The 21,651-nt window shown below is 38.2% G+C and overlaps 1 protein-coding gene across 6 annotated transcripts in view; it reads left to right on the forward strand.

Annotated features, from left to right (window-relative positions):
- LOC114652243 (WD repeat-containing protein 7) overlaps positions 1-21,651 on the forward strand; it is a 535,548-nt gene that overhangs the window by 504,361 nt on the left and 9,536 nt on the right. For all 6 annotated transcript variants that reach the window (XM_028802521.2, XM_051928322.1, XM_028802524.2 and 3 more), the window contains one exon: positions 8,010-8,114. In XM_028802521.2, the coding sequence (XP_028658354.1) occupies positions 8,010-8,114 (105 nt within the window). The remainder of the gene's footprint in view (positions 1-8,009; positions 8,115-21,651) is intronic.

Consider the following 21,651-nt stretch of genomic DNA (forward strand, 5'->3'; position numbering starts at 1 on the left):
TTACTGCTTAACAGGGGTAGGTGATTAGGTGTGTCTCATTGTTACAATTATGGGGATTATTTTTATTGTTGCAGTTATAATTGACTCTGAAGAAAATGAACATGAATGATGGTGACAGTTTTAATTTTCGGATGTTTCACTTAGAATCAGGTTAGAGCATAAATAATCCATTATTTGATAGATGCCATCATGCTAATAAACAATGAGTATATTAAATTAACAGAGGGAACACTTATTCTACATTTTAGAAGGAACCATTCTTTGAGCATACATGTGCCCAAGTCGTAAACTAATAAAAAAAAAAAAATGTTCACTTGGTTGTATTCCATTTCATTTTGATTTTATTTTAACTTATCGTGTATTTAGTTTCTGTTACGTTCATGTAAATGATATATACAGTGTAGTTTAAGACTTTAAAAAGCCTCAGTATACTTTTAGCTCCTTTTTGTTACTGACGATTGGCTGGTAATGTGAACAGTTTGAATAGCAGCATTTAAAGAAATTGGAACAGATAAGTCTAGAATTAGCTGCTACAGCCTACAGTACCTATGATCTTACTGTAATGTATGCTATTTACAAAATGATCTCAAAATGGCCATCTCATCATGCTTATTTTTTTTTTTTTCTTTAAATACTGTGCTTCTGGTTTTGGCTATAGAGAAGTTAAAAAGCCCAGCCGGAGATGATGGAAGCAGATACTTCTTTGTACAATATACAGACGGTTACAATTGTCTTAGAGTGGTTGGTTCTAAATAGTGTAGGAGGTTTTCTCTTACAGAAATGTGATTAAAAATATATTTGGGAGTTAAACTGAGATAAGCTTCTCTTGTGCCCTTTATGTTTTACAAATTGTGCAGCATTCCTGAGTAATACCTGACATCTTCCTTGGTGCTGTTAAATAGTCTCTGCGTCTCCATGAAATTCTCTGGAATTTGTCTGGCTCAAAGAGAGAGAGAGAGCGAGGTTAGGAGCACACGCTGATACAGCACATTGCCTCCCCCACCACATGACAGATCAACTCAGGATCCCCAAATTAGGACCGGAGTGTAGCCATGCAATGGGTGACACCTCAGCATCAGACACAGAAGAAACATTGACCGTGTTGTGGTTGGTGCCCATTTGTGTTACTTTGCTGAGTACACAGTTTTGTCTTTAAAATCTACTTGTATTTTATTTTGAAATTGTTGTTTTTCTTCATGGCCATTAACCATTCTAGAAATATACTGGGTTTTAAATAATTATAATCAAGTTGGAAATCAATTGTTTATCTTGCTAGATTACTGACACAAAAAATGGGCACTTTCTGTGCACATTAATGTGCATCAACAAATTTTTGTTTTAGACTGTATATAAAAAGTAAGCCTGGTGTCTCAGTGTCTGCTGATGATTAGTGTTTTTCACGTTGCATGCCCCAGTCCCGGATGAAAAGGCATTCTAGGGCCACTAAAGTAATGTAACAGTAAATTGAAAATGACCACAAATTCTGTTATTCTCTGCAATAAGGTGAAAACAGACCCACTTGTTACCATCTCTGAACCCAGAGAACAGTTAGGCTGTGTTAGGGAATTGTCCTTTCAATGACAGCAGAGTCTGCCCCTCCAATGGTTCCATCAGACATCCTTTATTACAGCAGATCTAAGGGAACACTTGACATGTGAAGTTCACAATGACAAACACAGACTTAATACAAGGAACGTTAGATTTACATAGACAGGGATGATTTCATAACACATTCTCATAAGCGATTTGTACAATACCCATCACCCCATGTATTATATATGGATAGGAACTACTTTATATGGATAGGTCAGGCACTGAAATAGTGATATGCCTAAGAGAAGCAACTGAACAAGTGATCTTGATCAGTAGGCTCAGAATATCTTACAGGCATACTCAAAATGCTGCTCTAGCTACTGTGTGCATCACTCATTGTAGAGCTACAAATGGAGCGAATGCTAAGATCTGCAGTGGTTTGGTTGTTTTTGTTTTTATTTTGTATATGTTCTCTAAATGTAGAGAAGTGTTTTGTGTCATAGTCTAATATGGCATTTTTAAATCTACACAGGGCATTGTCATACAGTACTGTCTCTTTAAAACTGATTCATAAGCTTTACATTACTTCCCTGCATAGAAGTTAGAAGTTTGTACTTTCATTCCAGTAACTATGTTTTTTATACAAATTTTATGTTGAGTTGTGAGTGTGGAGATCTTCCATTTAACAGCATGTTAGTGTGAGAACAAGAAGTGTCCACCATATTGCAGTGCCATTTGAATTAAGGCTTAAATGGTATAGGCTCCAAACTATAACTTTTCAGTTCCTAATTTATATATATATATATATATATATATATATATATATATATATACTAATAAAAGGCAAACAACTTCCCGTGTAGGTAGAAGGCTGAAATTTGGCAGGCTCATTCCTTACAGCTTACTTACTAAAGTTAAGCAGGTTTCATTTCGAAATTCTACGTGTAATGGTCATAACGGTCGACAATGTCCGCCATGTTAAACTTTCTTATTTATGGCCCCATCTTCACGAAATTTGGTAGGCAGCTTCCCTGCGCTAACCGAAACCGATGTATGTACTTATTTCGGTGGTATGACACCAATGTCGGCCGCCATATTGAACTTTCCAACGGTCTTTGTTACTTATTGGCCCATCTTCAAGAAATTTAGTATGCGGGTTCCCAACGCTAACTGAATCCTACTTGCGTACATATATACGTCCATAGCCTGCAGCTCGGTCGCCGTGTGAGGCAGTGTTGGGTCCCCCATCCCCACGCCTCCCACGTAGTTGGCTGCCTGCCTATATAAGGCCGTCCGTCGCTCCGGTCTCTTCTTTCCCTTCCTTGCTTCGCCATGGTATTCACGTCTCCCTGCTGATAACTGCAGTCTTTTTATTTAATCCACGGCTTCTCCGCTGTTTTATTGTTCGTTTATTTTGATTATAGCTATTGTGTAGGTATTTTAGACTTAGTTTACATTGTTCAGGTACCCATTTCCTTTATCGTTCCAACCGTACCCCCATTAACATGTCTATCGAGGTGATCACCATCAATCAAAGAACTGTCACTTACTGAGTGGTTTCCATGCCCGGAGATGGCGCCTGCCTTTTCCATCCTCTGTGTTACATATTGCACGGCCATATCAGGCTCACTCTTGATATCCGGAGGAACATTGTGTCTTATGTATTGAATGACTGGGACAGGTTCAAGGTGTGGACTGATGACGGTACAGGAGATAATTATACTACACAGGAGCACTAGAAGAGTGAAATGCTTAAGCCCTTCACCTATGGTTCTGCATGTGAGTTGATGGCTGTCGCTAGATTGTTCGGTTGTCACTTTCAAGTGTACCGAAATGGCCAAATATTTTACACCTTTGGGCAACCGCCAATGCCTCTTAAACATCTTAGATTCACAGGTGACGATTTGAGTAGTGAACACTTTGATGTTTATGAATGTTTAAACTCTCAAAAGCTGGATGCGAAGTTATCGATGAAACCCATTTCAATTCAAATGCCTCCAATTTCCAGTAAGGCTCTGCTTCACAATGACAATAAGTCTCAGGGACAGACCCTACAAAAGGTTGGCATTGATTTGAGGCAAGATTGCTTTTCACATGGCCAACTATACGTTGCATGCTCAAGAGTAAGCTCAGCGCACAGCTTGGTCATATTACAACCGGAGGGCCGAACTGACAAAGTGGTATACAAAGAGATCCTTAACAAATAATTACTGGTATATTTTCCCTCAGTTTAAAAAGGTTTACTTTTGTTCTTAATAAAAATATTAAAGCAGTACTTCACCGCTGCGAAGTGCGGGTATTTTGCTAGTATATATATATATATTGTGAGATATGGCCGGCTATTTATCCCGGCCAATACCCCCAGGCTGCCAGATGGAGCCCTCCTTGCAGCATGGAGCTACCCCGAATGCCAGCAGGGAATTATGGACAGTGGACTTTTAATGCACAGCCCTGCTGGATACCACGGGGGCCGCCAGGAGTCGCTGCAGGGAGGCCCAGGGATTTATATTTTCCGTATAGCCCGGAAGTATTTCCAACTCACGGGAACGGAAGAAATGATATACTTCCGGGCTGAAGAAAAAGAGAAGTTTTTACCTGACCCGGAAGTGCTGGATAATCACATGGACTGAGGGCTCAGAGGTCGAGGACTATAAAGGACTGTGGGAGATCCCAGACAGATCAGCTGAGTTGGGAGGCAGGGTTGCTAAGTGTCTGGGAGTGGAGGATCGAGTATTGGTTATTTGATTATTGATTTATTGCGTATTGTGGAGAGGAGGGTGCTTTGTGCACTTTATTATTATAATAAATATTGATCTTTGGACTTTTACCTGGTGTCTGACGTCTGGTCTGAGGGTTCAGGGGGTCGACAGTGCCTCTGTTTATCACAATATATATATATATTATAATATATTATAAATATATATATAATATATATAAAATGAAGTGTTTTAAAGTGTTGCTTATTCTTCCCCAAGCTTGTATGCGCTGTTCGATTTTATTCATACACTGATCATTCCAAGTTGCATTATGTTACTCAGTCTCTGAAGCTCACTGCCTTTAATCAGTCTTTGAAACATCTTCATCTTAATTATTTAATTCAAGGCTAAATGACATACATGCTGCAATCACTTTTGCTGTAGAACATTGTAGTAGTTAATACATTTAGGCTTTTCAAATAAGTAATTCTCAGTGGTAGAATCTGAGTCAATGTCTTTGTTTATTCCTCAGAAGTGTGAGAGGCATATTTAGAGAACATTGATCTGCTCATGAGAGAAACAGACAAGGGCTTCACAAACTTCTTTGTTGAATGCATTGAGTAATTTAGATGGTATCATTGTACTGAAACTTGTGCTGCTTATTTTATAGTCTGTTAAAGTAACATAACAAAAAATACTAATATATCCCAACTGATTTCAGACATTTTGATTGTAAAGTGAATTGTGCTCTTTAATTCTGTTCGTTTGATGTCTTAGATTAAAAAAAATAAAAACACATAATTGTTTCATGTCTTTTTCAGCCTGATTCAACGGGCCAATATGTTTAGTAAATATATACAATGCTGTGTGCATTTCAAAACAAAGGACTGGTATTTCTGGCAAACTACATTTGTTGGTTTTGATTTTTTTAGTACTGTATTTTTTTAATGCTGAGCAAATGTAAAATATATTCTTTTTATAATTTTCTTTTCTTGGCAGGTTCTGTTTAATCTGCTGTCTCTTTATACTGAAGTGAATCCATACTCCTAATTTTACATTTAAAAATAATGAAATTATCAGTTTAACTTGCAATTACTGTAAATGTATGCAACCTGTTTCTACAATGCCTACTCAATGCTAGTATCAGAAAACTGTTTCCCTCGACATAATACAACATATCCATCAACACAATGTCCAATGCAATAAACAGTGCAGTGGATAAGTATTTGGAACATTTCAATTACTTATTTTCAAACCTGCTTGTTGCAGATCAGAGTCATAGGGATACCCTTCCATGTTGTAAAAGGCAACTAATTAAAAGACACTGGCATTAGGAACAGCACCCAGTCTTAAAATTTTCTGCTTCAGTTCCTCCTTAATGAAGAGATACAGTAATGAGATGTCGAGAAACTGATCGAGGTACAGCCCTTGGTTACTTGTGGACACGCCCACCTGCCTATGTCATATATACACTGCTTGAAAGAATTAAGGGAACACATAAATCACACATCGGATCTCGATGAACAAAATATTCAAGTGGAAAATCTTTACTGAGAACAAAATGATGTAACAGCAGTCAATGGAAACCAACATCACCAACCCATTAAGAGCGTGATTCAACATCTCACCGAAAATCAAACTCAAAAATTAACATCGCAGGCTGATTCAACTTGCATGAATTTCATCACGACAACTCATAATGTGACTCAGTAGTGCATATGGCCCCCATGTGCCTGTATGCACTCTCGACAGTCTGGGTATTCTCCTGTTGAGACGACGGATGGTATTCTGGGGGATCTTCTCCCAGACCTGATCAGGGCATCAGTGAGCTCCTTGTCTGTGACACTACTTGGTGGTATTTAATGCACCAACACATAATGTCCCAGAGGTTCTCAGTTGTATTCAGGTCTGGGGAATGTGCAAGCCCGTCAGTGGCATTAATGCCTTCATCATCCAGGAGCTACCTACACACTCTGGCCACATAAGGCCAGGCATTGATCTGCACCAGTAGAAACCCAGGGCCTACTGCACCAGCATAAGGATTGACAATGGCTCTGAGGATTTCATCCCAGTACCTAACAGCAGTCTGGGTACCATTGCCTAGCAAGTGTGCAACCCTCCAAGTATATACCTCCTCACACCACCACTGACCCACTGCCAAACCAGTCATGCTGGATGCTGTTGCAGGGTGCATAATGTTCACCACCAATGGTGGAGCTGCCAATTATGTATTCTCTGACGAATGCCAATAATGCTGCACAGTGATGGGCTGTGACCACAGGTTCCACTAAAGGACACTGGGCCCTCAGGCCACCCTCATGGACTCTCTTACTGACAGTTTGGTCAGAAACATGCACACTAGTAGCCAGCAGAAGGTCATTCTGTAGGGCTCTGGCAGTGCTCCACCTATTCCTCCTTGCTGATATTGGTCCTGCTGCTGGGTTGATGCCCTTCTATGGCCCTGTCCAGCTCTCCTAAAGTAACTGCCTGTCTCCTGGTATCTCCTCCTTGATCTTGAGACACAGCTGGGAGACACAGCAAACCTTCTTGCGACTGCACATATGGATGTACCATCCCGGAGGAGCTGGACTACCTGTGCAACATGAATTGACTGAAGGTTGAGAAGAATCAGTCAGGAAGGATAAGGAGAGAGCAATTATCTGTGGCCACCACCTGCCAAACCATTTCTTTTTTGGGGGGTTGTCTTACTGTTGCCTCTCCAGTACACCTGTTGTCACTTTGATTTGCACCAAAGTAGATGAAGTTGATTCTTAATCGCTTATGCATCCTAACTGGACAGATTGATTTCCCTGAAGCTTATCCGACTTGGTGTTAGATTGTAATGATTAAGAGTTCCCTACATTTTTGAGCAGTGTATATAATGTATATACTTTATTGGCTTAATGCCTGGTGACAAGAAGTGTTCATGTCTGTGTCAGTGACATAAGTTTTATACATTAGGTTAATGATTGCAATTGTATTGTCCAATAAAAGTGTGTTTTTAGCTAGGATTAGGCAGTTTAGTTTATATAGAAAGTAAGCTGATGCCAAAATCAGAATGTTTTGCTGTTATTTTTATTGAAGGAAATTTATCAAAGTGTTTTACAAATGGTAGAAGTGGGAAAATGGAGAATTCAGTTTTACAGGGACATATCAAATGACTTGCATTATGTACTATAAATACAAAGAATGTCAGCATTCATGAATCAATTTAGCTCTTCATTTTTTTAATTTATGTAATCTGATTGTCAAGTTGCAGGGAACTAGTGGACAGGAACCAGCCCTGGACCAGGCACAAGTCCATAGCAGGATGCAAACACACAGCCATACCACGGCATTTAAACTGTCTTGAATTTCTCTGGAGAAAAACCTAAAATAGATGTAGAGAGAATGTTCAAAATCCATACAGATAATGACTGGGACAAAATTCAAAGCCAACCTACCAGAACTGTGAAATAGAATGGGTAGTCCTGAGCCAGTAGGCCTCCCAGAAAAGTAAGCAGGCATTTGTAAATATTGCTCACAGGAGTGAGATGATGTGGACCAACTAACTAGTGTTGCAAAGATGGATAAAACATAGTTGTATTCACATTTACTGTAAGGCAAGATTTCATCCTGCCATGCATAAGTGTCCTTTTAAACATCTCATACAATTTGCTACAGCTAAAGAAATTCTCCTCAAGTCAAAAATAAAAGACTGGATACTTTGAAAAATATTTCCTTCTGTTTATGATTTAGTTAATATTCATTGCTAACAATATTTCTTTCTTTTTTTCACAGACTATTCATGGACATAAAGGACCCATAACTGCTGTGTCGTTTGCTCCAGATGGGCGCTACCTAGCTACATATTCCAATGCTGACAGTCACATTTCATTCTGGCAGGTGAGAAAGTATAGTCTCTTATTGTATGCAATTAAAGATGGCTCCTACAGGACAAAAAAAAGGAAAGGTTTCTGTATGAGGATTCATAAACTGTTGTATGTTACCATTTATGAAATCTGATTGTTTGTAATATTACATTAGATAATTGTAAGTGTATGATACACACACACTACATATACATTTTACAAAAAAGGTAGAAAAATGTCAGTAAATAGAATCTTTCACATAGTGAAGATGTTATCTAGGTTTATTGAAGATTACTGCTAAAGAGTATATTGAAAATTACTGCTTAAGAGTATTCAACATACAAAGTTTGATAAGGGAGATGAGACCAGTTCACTCCATGAAGTAAATTTGTTTAGCAAATATATTATCCCGATGCTGTAAATGTTACCAAGGTTTCTACTTCAACTACATGTCTCATTAGTTTGTTCCAGATTGCCACCACACTTTGTGAGAAGAAGTTCTTCCTGTCTTCAGGTTTTAAACGCACATTCCTTTAATTTCTGTAGAGATGTCCTTGAGTACATAATTCATTTGGTTTAACTGAAAGAATTATAAGAGGTATATTTTATAGATGTGGAAGCCTACACAGATTTTAATTTGAATTCCCCTATCCTGTCGTAGGACATGCTGTTTAGACCCAGTATGCACACTCTCTTGGTATTCTCTGGGCAGCTTCCAGAGATTCTGTTGTAGCCAGTGACCAGAACAGCATGTATTGCACCAGATATATTCTTCCACATATTAACCCGATGAGTGCTGTATCAATGTAAACCCTGTAAATCATTTTTACAGATTGCTTCATGTAGCTCAGTGTCATCCTTCTTGTATTTACAATTAATGATTATTTTGACTGCATGATGTATTTTGCACTACATTTTCAAAGTGTTCACCTAGTTCTTTTTGAGTTAGTTTTCCTGCCTCCTAAATATTTGCTGTCCCTGCAATTTTGATTCTGTCTCAGAATTTCACAAGTTTACTAATTCAGTATCTATGGCATTTCCAAGTACAGAGCCACAAAACACTCCGTAAATGACCTCACCAAGCAGGCTGTTCTCCTCCTACCTTTACTTTTTGTGTTCATCTGTCAACCACTTCAAAATCCAGTTTCAGAGCCTACCTCCGCTACAAGTAGCTTTTAAATTCAAAATTAATGTTTGATGTGAAACTCTATGAAAGACTTTTTGAAAATCTGACTAAATTTTATTTTATACTTTATTGTTGTCAATTACCCCAGAACCTTCCTCTCATGAACCCATGCTAGCTGATGTGTTATTTTTATACAAGTAGTGTTCTAAGTTTTTTTCCTAATTATAGTTTTGATCACTTTGAATGGCGTGGATGTAGGTTTTATTGGTGTGTAATTATTGTGATGAATTTTGCCCCCTATCTTGTGGACTGTAGTCACATTTGAACATTTCTGTCACCTGCCATTTCTCCCATCTGAAGAGTTTACTGGAATGAGGATGAAGTGGAAGGCAAACTGTCAACATGCAGTGCTTTTAATGTCTTCATTTTTTTCATCTTAGATAAAAGGGAGAAGCACACCATTTTACTTACTTCTTAATCAATCTTTACAATTTTAGTGTATAGTATTATGCACTTTAGCATGGATTAGTTCAGTCCAGTGCATGGTTATCAATATATGAGGCCCAAAATAGCCGAATCCACCAAATGCTGTCATAACATTTTTTGTTGTTTGCTTTTGTTATAACATGCTTGTCAGTAAAAGATTGCATTTTAACCAGTTTTAATGGGACCTGTTAAAACACCATGACAAATTTTACAGAAGCCATTAAAGCCAAGAAGTTTTAATTAATATTTAAGAAAGTAATTTTGTCCACCATTGCATTGAATATTTTTGTATTACCCATAAAAGAGGAATGTTTTTTCATTACAAGTTTGTAGTTCTCTTAAAAACATAGAATTTGTTTTGTCTTGGTTAAACTTTCATTAAATAACAAAAAGTCAATTGATCATTTTCCTTCTTCAAAATATGTGCATTGTTAGAGTGCATTTCAGCCAGTTTAAGTGGAATATGCTTGCTGGGATAGGCACCAGCTTCCCTTATACCCTGCACAGGATGAGGCAGGTTAGAAAATTAATGGATGGATGATGGATTATTAAAACAAATGCTATTATTAAGAAAATGCTATGGTATAAAACCATGTTGAATTTTTGCTTATGTTCATAGAATTTCATGATTTAATTCTCTGTTGACTAATTCTTATATTTTTCCTAAGAAATTGTAAGTATTTAAACGCAAACATTTAAGTCTTTAAGGATTCTTCTAGGGAAATGCTGTTATGTTAAATATTTACTCTTCTGCCTTAGTAGTATTCTACATATTACTGCCATTTGTGATGGCGCACCAAAGCAGGAAAGAATGTCACATGACTGCAATAGAGTGCAGCAAGTCCAAAGTATAGCAAGAGATTGACAGAAAGCCATGCACTATTAGTGATGACATCCATCATCATGCCAGTGCAGGTGTATAATGTAGGTATTGCAAGGGAGAGCTGTATGCCTGGTAGTGCGATGGACATGGCCAGAAATACAGGAGAGAGAGAGAGTAATACATGTAACTTAAGTAGAAATGCATAAGGATATTACAGTGCAGGCAGCCCATCAGGTGACAGAGATGCTTGACCCTCAATGTAAGATGGATAGGAGGGTAGAATGCATTCAAGCTGATAAGGGGCAACAGATGGTCCTAGCATGGGAGGTCCTTTAAATGTGGAGAACAAAAGGAATGTTCAGAGTTCAGTTGTTTCCCTCCAGCTCATCAGGTGATAGGACACTGTCTCTGAGTGAAAGAGTGGGACTGGGAGGCCCTTTTATGTAAGGTAGGCAAAGAGACTTGGTCTTTTAAGGGCTTCAGGTAGCCTCAGGAATGTAGTGGTCTTAGACCTACCAGAGGGCACTTTGCTTTGGTGATCTCAAGACTTTATAGACACAGTCATTTAATTTCATGATTAACAGGAACCTCAGAGGGTTTTTAAAGGAGTCCCATGTAAAAGTCAGAACATGGGCTCACTGGGAATTTAGGGTAAAACAATGTTTGAGAAAGAGATGAAAAGTGAAAAACAGTATGCAGAGGTGAGCAAGTGGTCTGCTCCACCTGATATACATAATTCAAAATTGTTTACTTGCATTTTGTTATTTCCCTTTTGTTTATGGTCCTTATGTATTTTGGTTGTTACTAAAAATGCCATTTTTTCCATATATTAGCTATTAGCATCATTCTGTGTTTGGAGGACCTCTATGGGAATGCCAGCTCCTATTATACACTATACAGTTTTACACAAGTGTGGGTTGTTTCATTTGGCTCTGCGCACTCTGATGCTGGTAGACTTAACCATTACTATACCATTACATTCCTCATCGTAACTGTGAGAGACCCCAGCCAAGCAGCAACAGAAGCAAGACAAGAACCACATCTGGATGGGCACCAGTCCATCATAACTTGCTGATCAACATTTCAAATAGTTTAGTAATTTGAAGGTAATTCATTCCTTAGTTGATTTGTTTAATAAGAGGTCTTGACCAAAATGGTAAATAGTATGTACTTTACATTCTAATGAAAAATATCAGAACTAGGGTAGGTAAATATTTTTGTAACACAGACTTATTTTCCTGATATATGCTGTACATCCATGTTTGTGATAATCAGATATCAGTGCAGTGTACACTGACTGAGCCTGTCTTCCCTAAGCTAATATATGTCCTCCTTGTTTACTGTTTGAATTAAGGGACAAATGTAATTGATCATGAAGCCAAAAAAATAAAATAAAAGTAAAGACAAATTGAAAAGCCTATGAGTTAAAAAAATATATATAAATAAATCTTTGCTAAATGTAATGGGAATCAAATGACAATCTAAGATTTATTGTATCTATATTGCACAAAGTAGTGTAATTAAACAAGATGATTAATTTAATGTACAAATTATCCTGTAAGAAATTATTTGAAATGGGTACTAGTAACCACAAATGCTTCAAAAACCTTTGACCTCTAGGTGTGAGGAGAAGAGTGTTTCCTTTAGAATTTTGTGTTCCTGAAAATGAGTTCAGTCTTCCTCCACCGCAAGTCATGACATGTATAATTTTATTTCTTTACTGAGCATATTTTTAAAATGTTCAAGATTAATGAGAGAAAAAAGGTTGTAAATGTTAGATTTAAAATCTGGTGGAAAAGTGATGAGCAGCAATAGCCTCAACCAAATAGTTTCGCCAGCTGCCGATCAGACCTGTGTTGCCTTTTGCAGTCTATTGCGGCCCGTTCCTTCTTATAGCAAAACTGTGTTAGTTCATTTTTGTTCATGAGATGTTTTAAATAAATGGCTTACTTCACTTCAAGAAACATCATTTCAGTAAGACTTATGGTTTACGACTTGGCAATTTTAAAATTTAAGCCACTCTGTCGCTAATTTAGTCTTGATTTTGGGGTCATTATTTTCCATTACCAAACCTCTTTTGAGCCTCACAGCACAAATAAATTACCTGACATTGTGCTGTTGGAATTCATTGTTCCTCAAGTGTTATCAAGTGCTAGAGATGTCTGTAGAGCCTTAGCTGTCAACCTTCGTTCCTTTGGTTTGCCTTCTTGAACGGTGGTCTCTGCACACCTAGATGGAGAAGAACGGCTGTTGGCTTTCTTCCATTTGTGCGCTATGAAATAATTAAGACCCAAGTCTTTAGAAATACATGTATAACCAGTTCCAGGTTTATTATAAATTTTTTCTCTAGTCTTCTGAAATCTTGATTGATCAGACAATGTTGTGCTTCAAGTAAACCAAAATTTGCGGGATTAATTTATAGAGCAACATCTTAAATCTACATCTGAATGTTCTGCCATTGATTGGAACACCTGACTCCAGTTTTTCACTTCCCAGTTATCCCTTTTCCTAGAGGTGTGCATACTTTTTCCACTCTTGACCTATTTAAATAATATGTTAAATTAAGGTACTGTATGTCCATGTCTTGTTTTGTGTGTGTTGCTTTTTCTACTGTTGTGATTTAAATAAAGATCAGTTTTTATTTTAGGAACCTTTCATGCATGAATCCAGAAAATTTTGAAGGGCTCACCAATATTTAATTAAAATTTTCATTAGCAATAAAATTGGTTTTTCTCATTAATTTTTTTCTCTTAAAAATCCAACACATTATGTCAAATTAGATAAGAGGAAAACATATTTAATGATTGTTACCAAGCAGATGAAAAGCAAGAATTAGCAGCACTGCCATTTGATGTGACATGTTAAGCTCATAATGTTCATGCAGGACAGTCATGAAAGATCTCTGTTGGTGATATCGGAGAATGACGAGCTAATTGTGGCCATGTATTAGGTTGGGTCTATCAATAGCATTAACATGTCAGTCCTACATTTAGACATTTTATTGCCTCTATGGACTTGATCATCCCCTGCCTGATGGCATTATGTATGTCAGACCCATATACAATAAAGTGCGTTTCAGACTGAATCCTTGAAATCCTTTTACTGTCCATCCTGCATTCACCTTGTACCTGTATGTCTTAATGTATGTTAAAAATAATTTTATGGATCTAGAAACAACTTAGCTGTTGCTCACACCCATTTGCTTCATTTTTATTTGTTTTATTAGTGTGGAAATGTCACCCATTAGCATTTCATTTTTTGAACTGCAATAGAATAATAAGTAAGAATGTTGTGATTTGTAACAATCTTTTAATAAAAACAAGATGGCTCTTTAAAGTGACCTCAGAATGGAGTGATCTTTCGTTTTCCCTGCATTGTATTCTGCACAGTTAATGCAGGAAAATCACTAACATTAGTCATCTTAAAAGGGTTATTACTCAAGATGATTTAAATTGTGAAAATGTCAGCCTTGCTGGCACACTCCCTGCTAGAGATGCTGTGATTTACAGTCCCTGACTCCGCTTTGCCACTGAGACAAGCTACAAAAGGTAATAGAAAGTACTGCAGCTTTTCAGCTACAAATGCAGACATGACTGCTATTTTTCATTATTATTTGTAGAAGTCACTGTATTTTTGTAACTCCTTGTTATTAATATTTATTATTTTTTAAACTGTATTTGTCAAGTCGTAGAACTTGATATTCTCAGTTGTGCCCCTCCCCATGCATATTTAATGTTTATAGTGCTGTGCTAAGTGAATCTGCATTTTTCTCACAAATTATGGTAGATTCAACACATTTGTCCTTTAGAGTGTTGTTAGGAATTAAATATTGAACAATAGGAAAAGAAAAGTTACCAGTCTGCTTTGCTTGGGCTGCTTCTCTGACCTTGCTGCAAGCATTAAGGAAGAATCCCATGGAGTTCACAGGAGGCATCCTTAATGGTGCTTTAGTTCCTGTTGTGTGGACATTTGTTGAAAAAGTAATAAAGGCAACACATCATCAGAGATCAACACCCAGGATGACTGTAAAAATGTAATCCATTCTATTTAAATCATTGCCTTTAACACTCCTTCAAAATATGATCTGTTCTATGGATAGTTATAATTAATTTACTCTCACTTGTGTATTTAGAATTTGCAGTAAGAATAGTTCAGGCATCTGCTAATGGTAGACATCTGAGAATTGTATAGTTTATATAAGTTTACCAGGGTGACCAGGTTATATAAATTTCACTGGCCACATTACCGGTCGAAAGTTAATGCCAAATATTTCTAAACATATTTGATTTCTTGCCCTACCTGTTCCTTCAGTGCCTTTCCTCTGTATCCTCGTGTGTCTGAACCTGTCTTATGTGACGCTCCAACTCTTGCGCACGTTCCCATAAAGCCTGTTACTCAGACTTTGCTATTCCAAGGCGCCTTGCTCACCTTCTGTCTGCTTTTATACTTGCTGTGTTTGAAGGCATCTCTCAGTGTACCTCCTATGCCTTTACTCCTCCTTGTGTGTCTCATGCTTGCACTTCCTCTTTCAATTGTCACCAAAGCCAAACTGACCAATCAGATTGCTCGGAGGGAACGGACACACACTCGGAACTTAGTGTTTTAACATATGGAAGTTTACATTTTTCAATAGCTTCTGATATTCTTGTTGAACTTGATGATCTAGGCTACTCCTGTTAATTTGTTAATTGTGCAATGCTATAGTTTATATGTTGAGGTAGCAGGGTTCTTTGTAAAGCCTTTCCTTTAGAACAAATCTTAATAAGACAATCTGTGGTCATATACAGAACATACTTTTTACCAAAATTCAAAAAAGGCAAAACAAAATTTGAAGTTAGAATTAGAGGTGGAAAGACAATAAATTAAAGCAACATTATCAGCGTGCTTCTGCAAATTAAAAGGAAAGGTTAAAGGTTATTTCCACACCGAAAAGCAAGGAGAGTTAAAGACGCAATGTTTCAGCTGTATGACCTTCATCAAATATGCAACTGTAAAGGAAAAGGCATGTATCATATATAGGAGGAGAAGAAGGGAACAAATCCAGGGCAGATGAAAGGAGAAGGTAAGAGCAGGTGAGAAACGGCTGCCATTAGAGAAGATTCAAAAGTTAGTCAGTAAAAACTAGATGATTAGTGAGGTGAATTTTTGGAGCAAATGGCAGTGAAAAGGAGGAACACAGGATTGATAAGGAAGAAAGACAGAGGAGTAAGAAAGGAAGAAAAAGAGTCTTAGAAAATGTTTTTAAAAAAAGCATGGTGGGCCACAGCAAGTTAAATCCAATGGAGTTAGTGTAGTGCAAAGGAAAGGTTGTTGTTCCGTTGATGGAAAAGTCCTTCATCGTTTATAATGATGACGTCTCTTACACTCTGTGCATACGCTGACAGACAGCATCATCAGCCTAACATAAGCTATCAATAAGTAGCAAAAACTAATAATGTAAATATGTGGGCATCCTGAATAAGTTATATGTTCTATTTCTAATAATTTTTTTTAAGAACCCAAGCATTGATGCACACAGAATGACCTCTTTGATGTTTTGGTATACGACGGCACTGGTATCACCACTTTAATTACTGAAGACCACACTAGCATAGGCACAGATTACAATGTAGGGTGTAATATAAGTTTAGTTAAATTTAACATATTAATGACAGGATGTTCTGCTTGCAATTATTTGTTGTTTTACAGAGAAAGAATATAATTTTTACTTAATTTTTACTTAATTACCTAAACAGTAAAGTTTGTTTGGTTGTTTTTTGCTCACCTTTTTAATACGGATGAACCCATCTGTAATCACATTTTTAAATTTGTATTCTCATCTTTTTTCATACAATTTATATACAAGGTGTGACAATTTAATTCCCAGAATGCACCTTTAAAAAATTATATATATGTGGAACTGTACACTAGTAACTATTGTCGCCTTCAGAGTAGTCCCCTTGTGCATCTATAAACTGACTTAAATGGCGTTCCCATTTCTGGAAGCAGGCCTGGAACTCATTTTCAATATTAACATCCATCATTGTTGTTTTTGGCTGTCCGCTTCTGGGGTCATCATCTTCTCACCCATCTTTGAACAACTTGACTTTCTCATAGCATCTTCACTATATGCCTTTTGCAATAGTTGTAATGCATTTGCCGATTTTCACACAAAATGTAATATTAATACTCATATGTTGCTCTAAATTTCAATCACCCATTTTTAAGCCAAAGTGTACATGCAGATATCTACAGTATTACTTTCCCTATAGCTATCTATCAACTGGTTCTGTCAGCTTGCAATTTACGCACCTATTAGTTCAAACATGTTCAAACACGAATACTCATTTGATTTCGATACAGTTACGTCACGGGTGACACTACGCGGCCATTAAATTGTCACACCTTTTAATAAGAACTGTACTTGTACAACACCAGTTAGTATTAATAGATTACACTTTATGTCTTTTAAGTCCTAGAAAGTTTTTATTTCATAATGAAGAATGTGTCAGAAACATATGTTCTTGTTTGAAAACATGACTAGCAAACATATATTTCTGTTTTTTATTTTCTTTTTGCGGGTCCAGATGTGTAGTTATATTGATACCGAACAAACTGTTAAACCTGCACCTGCAGAAGTAAACTTTTACACTTAAAATGAAAAAATTGACATTATATTTCATCCCAGTCCTCATAAAAGATAAAGTATTAGGTCATGCAGGCTTCCCATTTCCTTATGTATTATCACATTAGCTTTGGTTGCCGCTAAGCAATCAGCCATGTTTCCTTCATAGCTCACTTTCCAGGGTTTTACAAACATGTGTCTCCAAACTTTTTGTCATCTTATGTGAAAGAATCCCTTTCTTAGTCTACTCCTTTGTAGGCTTAAAAGATGGTGATAGAATAGCAGTTTCAGAATTCAGAAGTACCTTCAAGAAAAAAATATTTAGTAAGCACAGTCAACATTTACCTCTGGAAATAAGAAGTGTACATTTATTATTTATTGTGTTTACAAGACAGCAGTAATAAATATTTGCCATGTCAAGATGCATCACAGACTATGGACATAATAACAGACATTGCTGGTATCTTTTGTGAAGCAGTGGCCTAAAGCCCTGAGATTCTCTTGCAGTCTGAGGTGGTTGGGGTATTTACCATCCAGGTTGGGGATACTTTTGAACGTTATTAACAGTTAATATGACTGACACTCTGGCCTTGTGTTGTTTCCAGTGTTATGTTCACTGCTTCCAAGGTAGACTTCAGCTTCTCACAATCTCGAGTTTGAATTAAATGGTCTTGAAAATGAATGAATATTTAATATGTTAATTGGTGCTTTTAAAAATCTGTTTTCATTGCTTTAATTTCCCAAATGAGAATGTGTATTAGAGTGGTTGTTGTATCTGGCCATGGTTTTACCCACAATGACTCATATTTGGGTAACAGAACAGAAAACTGGATTATACTGGCCATTTATTAGGGTTTTTTTCTGCCTCTTGCATTTGATTTTTGGATATGAAAATTTTATATACTCAGGTTTCAAGTCCATATTTTTGCCGTTTGCTCATTGGGTGAATATAAATTGAGCATTATGTAGGAGAACTTGTGCATGCATATGTGGTATGTAATCAAGTGGCATCATATCCAAGTAGAGTCTGCTCCAATATGCTCGCTTCTAGATGTGTAGACACCAGTTTCACTTCCATACAACGGATAAACCATGAGCAGAAAATTGAGGGATGGATGGGCAATTGAAAAAGATAAAAATAAAATTTGCAGACTGTTTAGATATTGCAATCAAAGACAATAATCAGTGTCAGAGGAGCAATAACTATAGTATTCCATTCCAATGTGTCTTTTGACTGTTAAGCAGTTGCTGTTAAAGATATATGGCCTGATGCATAAATAAAGAAAGAATTAATATCCTACTTGAACAGCAGGCAGGGTGTGTCAGTGACTATGATAATGAAATCTAAATACTAAGCTTAACGGGTCAGTCAGCACAACTAAACAACATACTTCTTTGTTACAAATATAGAAAAAATCTGAAAACAGTAATATCAATATATGTTGCAAGATGTATTAGCCAAAAAAGAAGAAATACTTAACAGCCTAATTGAAGGATGACTAAAATAGTTAAACAAGACCTCATTATGGGACCCTGAAGACGTTAGTTAACCTTCTGATACACTAGGCATAGAAAAGCATGTAAGCAATTTTATCAGCCTAAAAAAATAATAGGTATGATAGTTAACAAAATTCACGCTTTCACATTTTAATTTGTTTGCCCCGTTTAGGTTAGCAGGAAGATGCTGCCAATCCTTGCAGCAGTGATAACAATGTAGGGACCAGAACACACCCACACTCACACACTTAGAGCCAGTTTAGGGTTGCTACAGTATCTGCATGTCTTTGGATATTGAGGGGAAATCAGAGTACCAAGAGAAAGAACTTTGAAGATGTACACGGTGCTTCAGACCTGGTACTTGAACCCAGGACTCTGTAGCTGTGTGGCTGACACTGTACCGTCATGCAACCACAACATCAAATTGTAATCCACAGTCTTGCAGATCTGATCTCTACCAAGACCTTCTCATTAAGCAGCCAGTGTATTACGAGGGGGAGGCAAGCTAAAGTTAAAAAATGTGATTTATTAGAAAATGGAACGAACCATAACAAACCTGATAATGTCATTTCTCAATGTAGCCTCCACCCTTTTCAATGCACTTGCACCACCTGCCTGGATTCCAGCAGTATAAAAATTTTGTCTTGTCCAAACAACCTCTCATGCACTGCTTTCTTCACATCTGTCTTGAATTGACAACCACCCAGATTCTTTTTTAGCAGTTCAAAAAGGTGGAAATCACTTGGTGCCAAATCTAGTGAATAAGGAGGATGTGACAATACCTCAAACTTCAGTTTCTTCCAAGAAGCCTTGGTGTTCTTAGCAGTGTGTCATTGTCTTGCAGCAAAAGGGCTCCATGAGACAGCAGTCCCCGCCGCGTGAATCGAATAGCAGGCTTCACTTTGGTCTCCAATAAGTCACAGTAACTTGCACTAGTGATTGTAGTACCCCTCGGCAACTCGGGTGCACGAGTGGTTGAGAGGACAAGACAAAACCCTTTATTCTGCTGGAATCCAGAAACTTCTAGGCAGGTGGCGCAAGTGCATTGAGAAGGGTGGAGACTCCATTGAGAAATGACATGATTAGTTTTGTTAAGGTTTGTTCCATTTTCTAATAAATCCCATTTTCTAACTTTTACTTAACTCCCCCTTGTAATAAATTTATATGAGTATCTTAATAAAGTGAAAGACGGGGTAACGTATGAGCTAAAACTTGGACTGTAATGAAGAAAATGCTGCTTAAGTAAAGGTCCCTTAACCTGGTAATACTCCAGTTATATCACTCTAACTTGTAAGTAGTAATCCACTTTGGATAAAAACATCCTCATTTAATCCAGTTCAGAATTGTGGGACCCGAGTCTATTGTGGTAGCATTGAGGGCAGAGTAAGAATTGTCATGGGTATGGTGCTGGTGTTATCTATCTTAGAAAAGTAAAATGCATTCTGCTGTGTACAACTGACAGTAGAGGCCGCCTAATTAGAATTTGCCTCTGATTAAGGAACTGGATGGAGAGAAATAGCAGCTACATGCTGCTCAGCTCTCCAGGGGCCTCATGTATAAACGGTGCGTACGCAAAAAAATGTTGCGTAAGCCCGTTTCCACGCTCAAATCACGATGTATAAAACCTAAACTTGGCGTAAAGCCACACACATTTTCACAGTAGCTCCAACCCTGGTGTACGCAAGTTCTCCACTCGGTTTTGCAAACTGGTGGCACCCAGCATCAAAGCAGTGCTTTTGCTTCAGTGTGGTTTCCCTTTCATTTTAGATCCAAATCCCTGACACAGTTTTATCATATACACTGAAATTAACTGCTTTAAGAAAGGCGCTATATTGCGCCAGACCCGACACAGATTGACACGGAGGTACAGGTAAAATTAAATACACTGTTTATTATTCTTCAGCTGGAGGGCACGTCTTCCCCATAATCCCTCCAGCCACAACACAGTCCAGTCACCAAACACCTTCTTCTCTCACCACCACTCCACCTCAACAAGCTTTGTCCTCCACCTCCCAACTTTGGCCGCTGAGTGGTGGTCGCTGACTCCCTTTTATTGGGTACCCAGAAGTGCTCCAGGTGGTTGATTGGCGACATCTGGCTGCACTTCCGGGTAAGGCGAAACCAGTGCCCAAAAGGGGCCAGCAGCTCCTGTTGCCACACCCCCTGGCGGCACCTGCGGAACCCCACAGAGCTGCACAGAAATCCAACCCCCATGAAGCCCTGGGGGAGTCCAAGGCACTGCTGCACCCCAGGGAGGCTGCCATCTAGCGCCCAGGGAGAGATACTGGGCTTCCCACCCTTGTCCCCCTGGCAGATGTGGTGAAGGGGCGTCCCGGCCAGGCATGGGCCCCAGCCATCCGTCACAGGGCCCTTCCCTCAGATGAGTCCCATAGGGCTCAGCAGCACGTCCCGCGAGGGCTGGCCTTCTCCAAGTTGGGAAGTTGCCGTCTTCCCGTCTGTGGCTCTGCCCTGTGGAGATACAAGCGACAGGTCTGAGGGTGTTGCCCCGACGTCCATGCCGTTTGGACGTCCTCTCTGGACAACACCGCCAGACAATGCCACAGTGGCCGCAGTTATAACAACGCCGCTCCCCTCCAAATCGACCCCAGCGGGATCGGAAACAGGATGGAAAGTCCTGCTCCCTTTACCGCTCCCCTGAGTGCACCCGACTGTTAATTAGTTTAAGGCATGTCTTTGGTTTAAGTGCAACCTGTTCCAGCATTAAATGTTCCAGTAGTCCCCAACTATGCTACAATATTAGAACATTAGAATACTCTAGATGAGAACAGGCCATTCAGCCCAACAAAGCTCACCAGTCCTATCCACTTATTTCTTCCAAAAAAACATCATCAAGTTTTGAAAGTCCCCATAGTCTTACTGTCTACCACACTACTTGGTAGCTTATTCCAAGTGTCTATCGTTCTTTGTGTAAAGAAAAACTTCCTAATGTTTGTGTAAAATTTACCCTTAACAAGTTTCCAACTGTGTCCCTGTGTTCTTGATGAACTCATTTTAAAATAACAGTCTCGATCCAC

This window comes from Erpetoichthys calabaricus, chromosome 5 (assembly GCF_900747795.2).
Source record: "Erpetoichthys calabaricus chromosome 5, fErpCal1.3, whole genome shotgun sequence".
Lineage (NCBI taxonomy): Eukaryota > Metazoa > Chordata > Cladistia > Polypteriformes > Polypteridae > Erpetoichthys > Erpetoichthys calabaricus.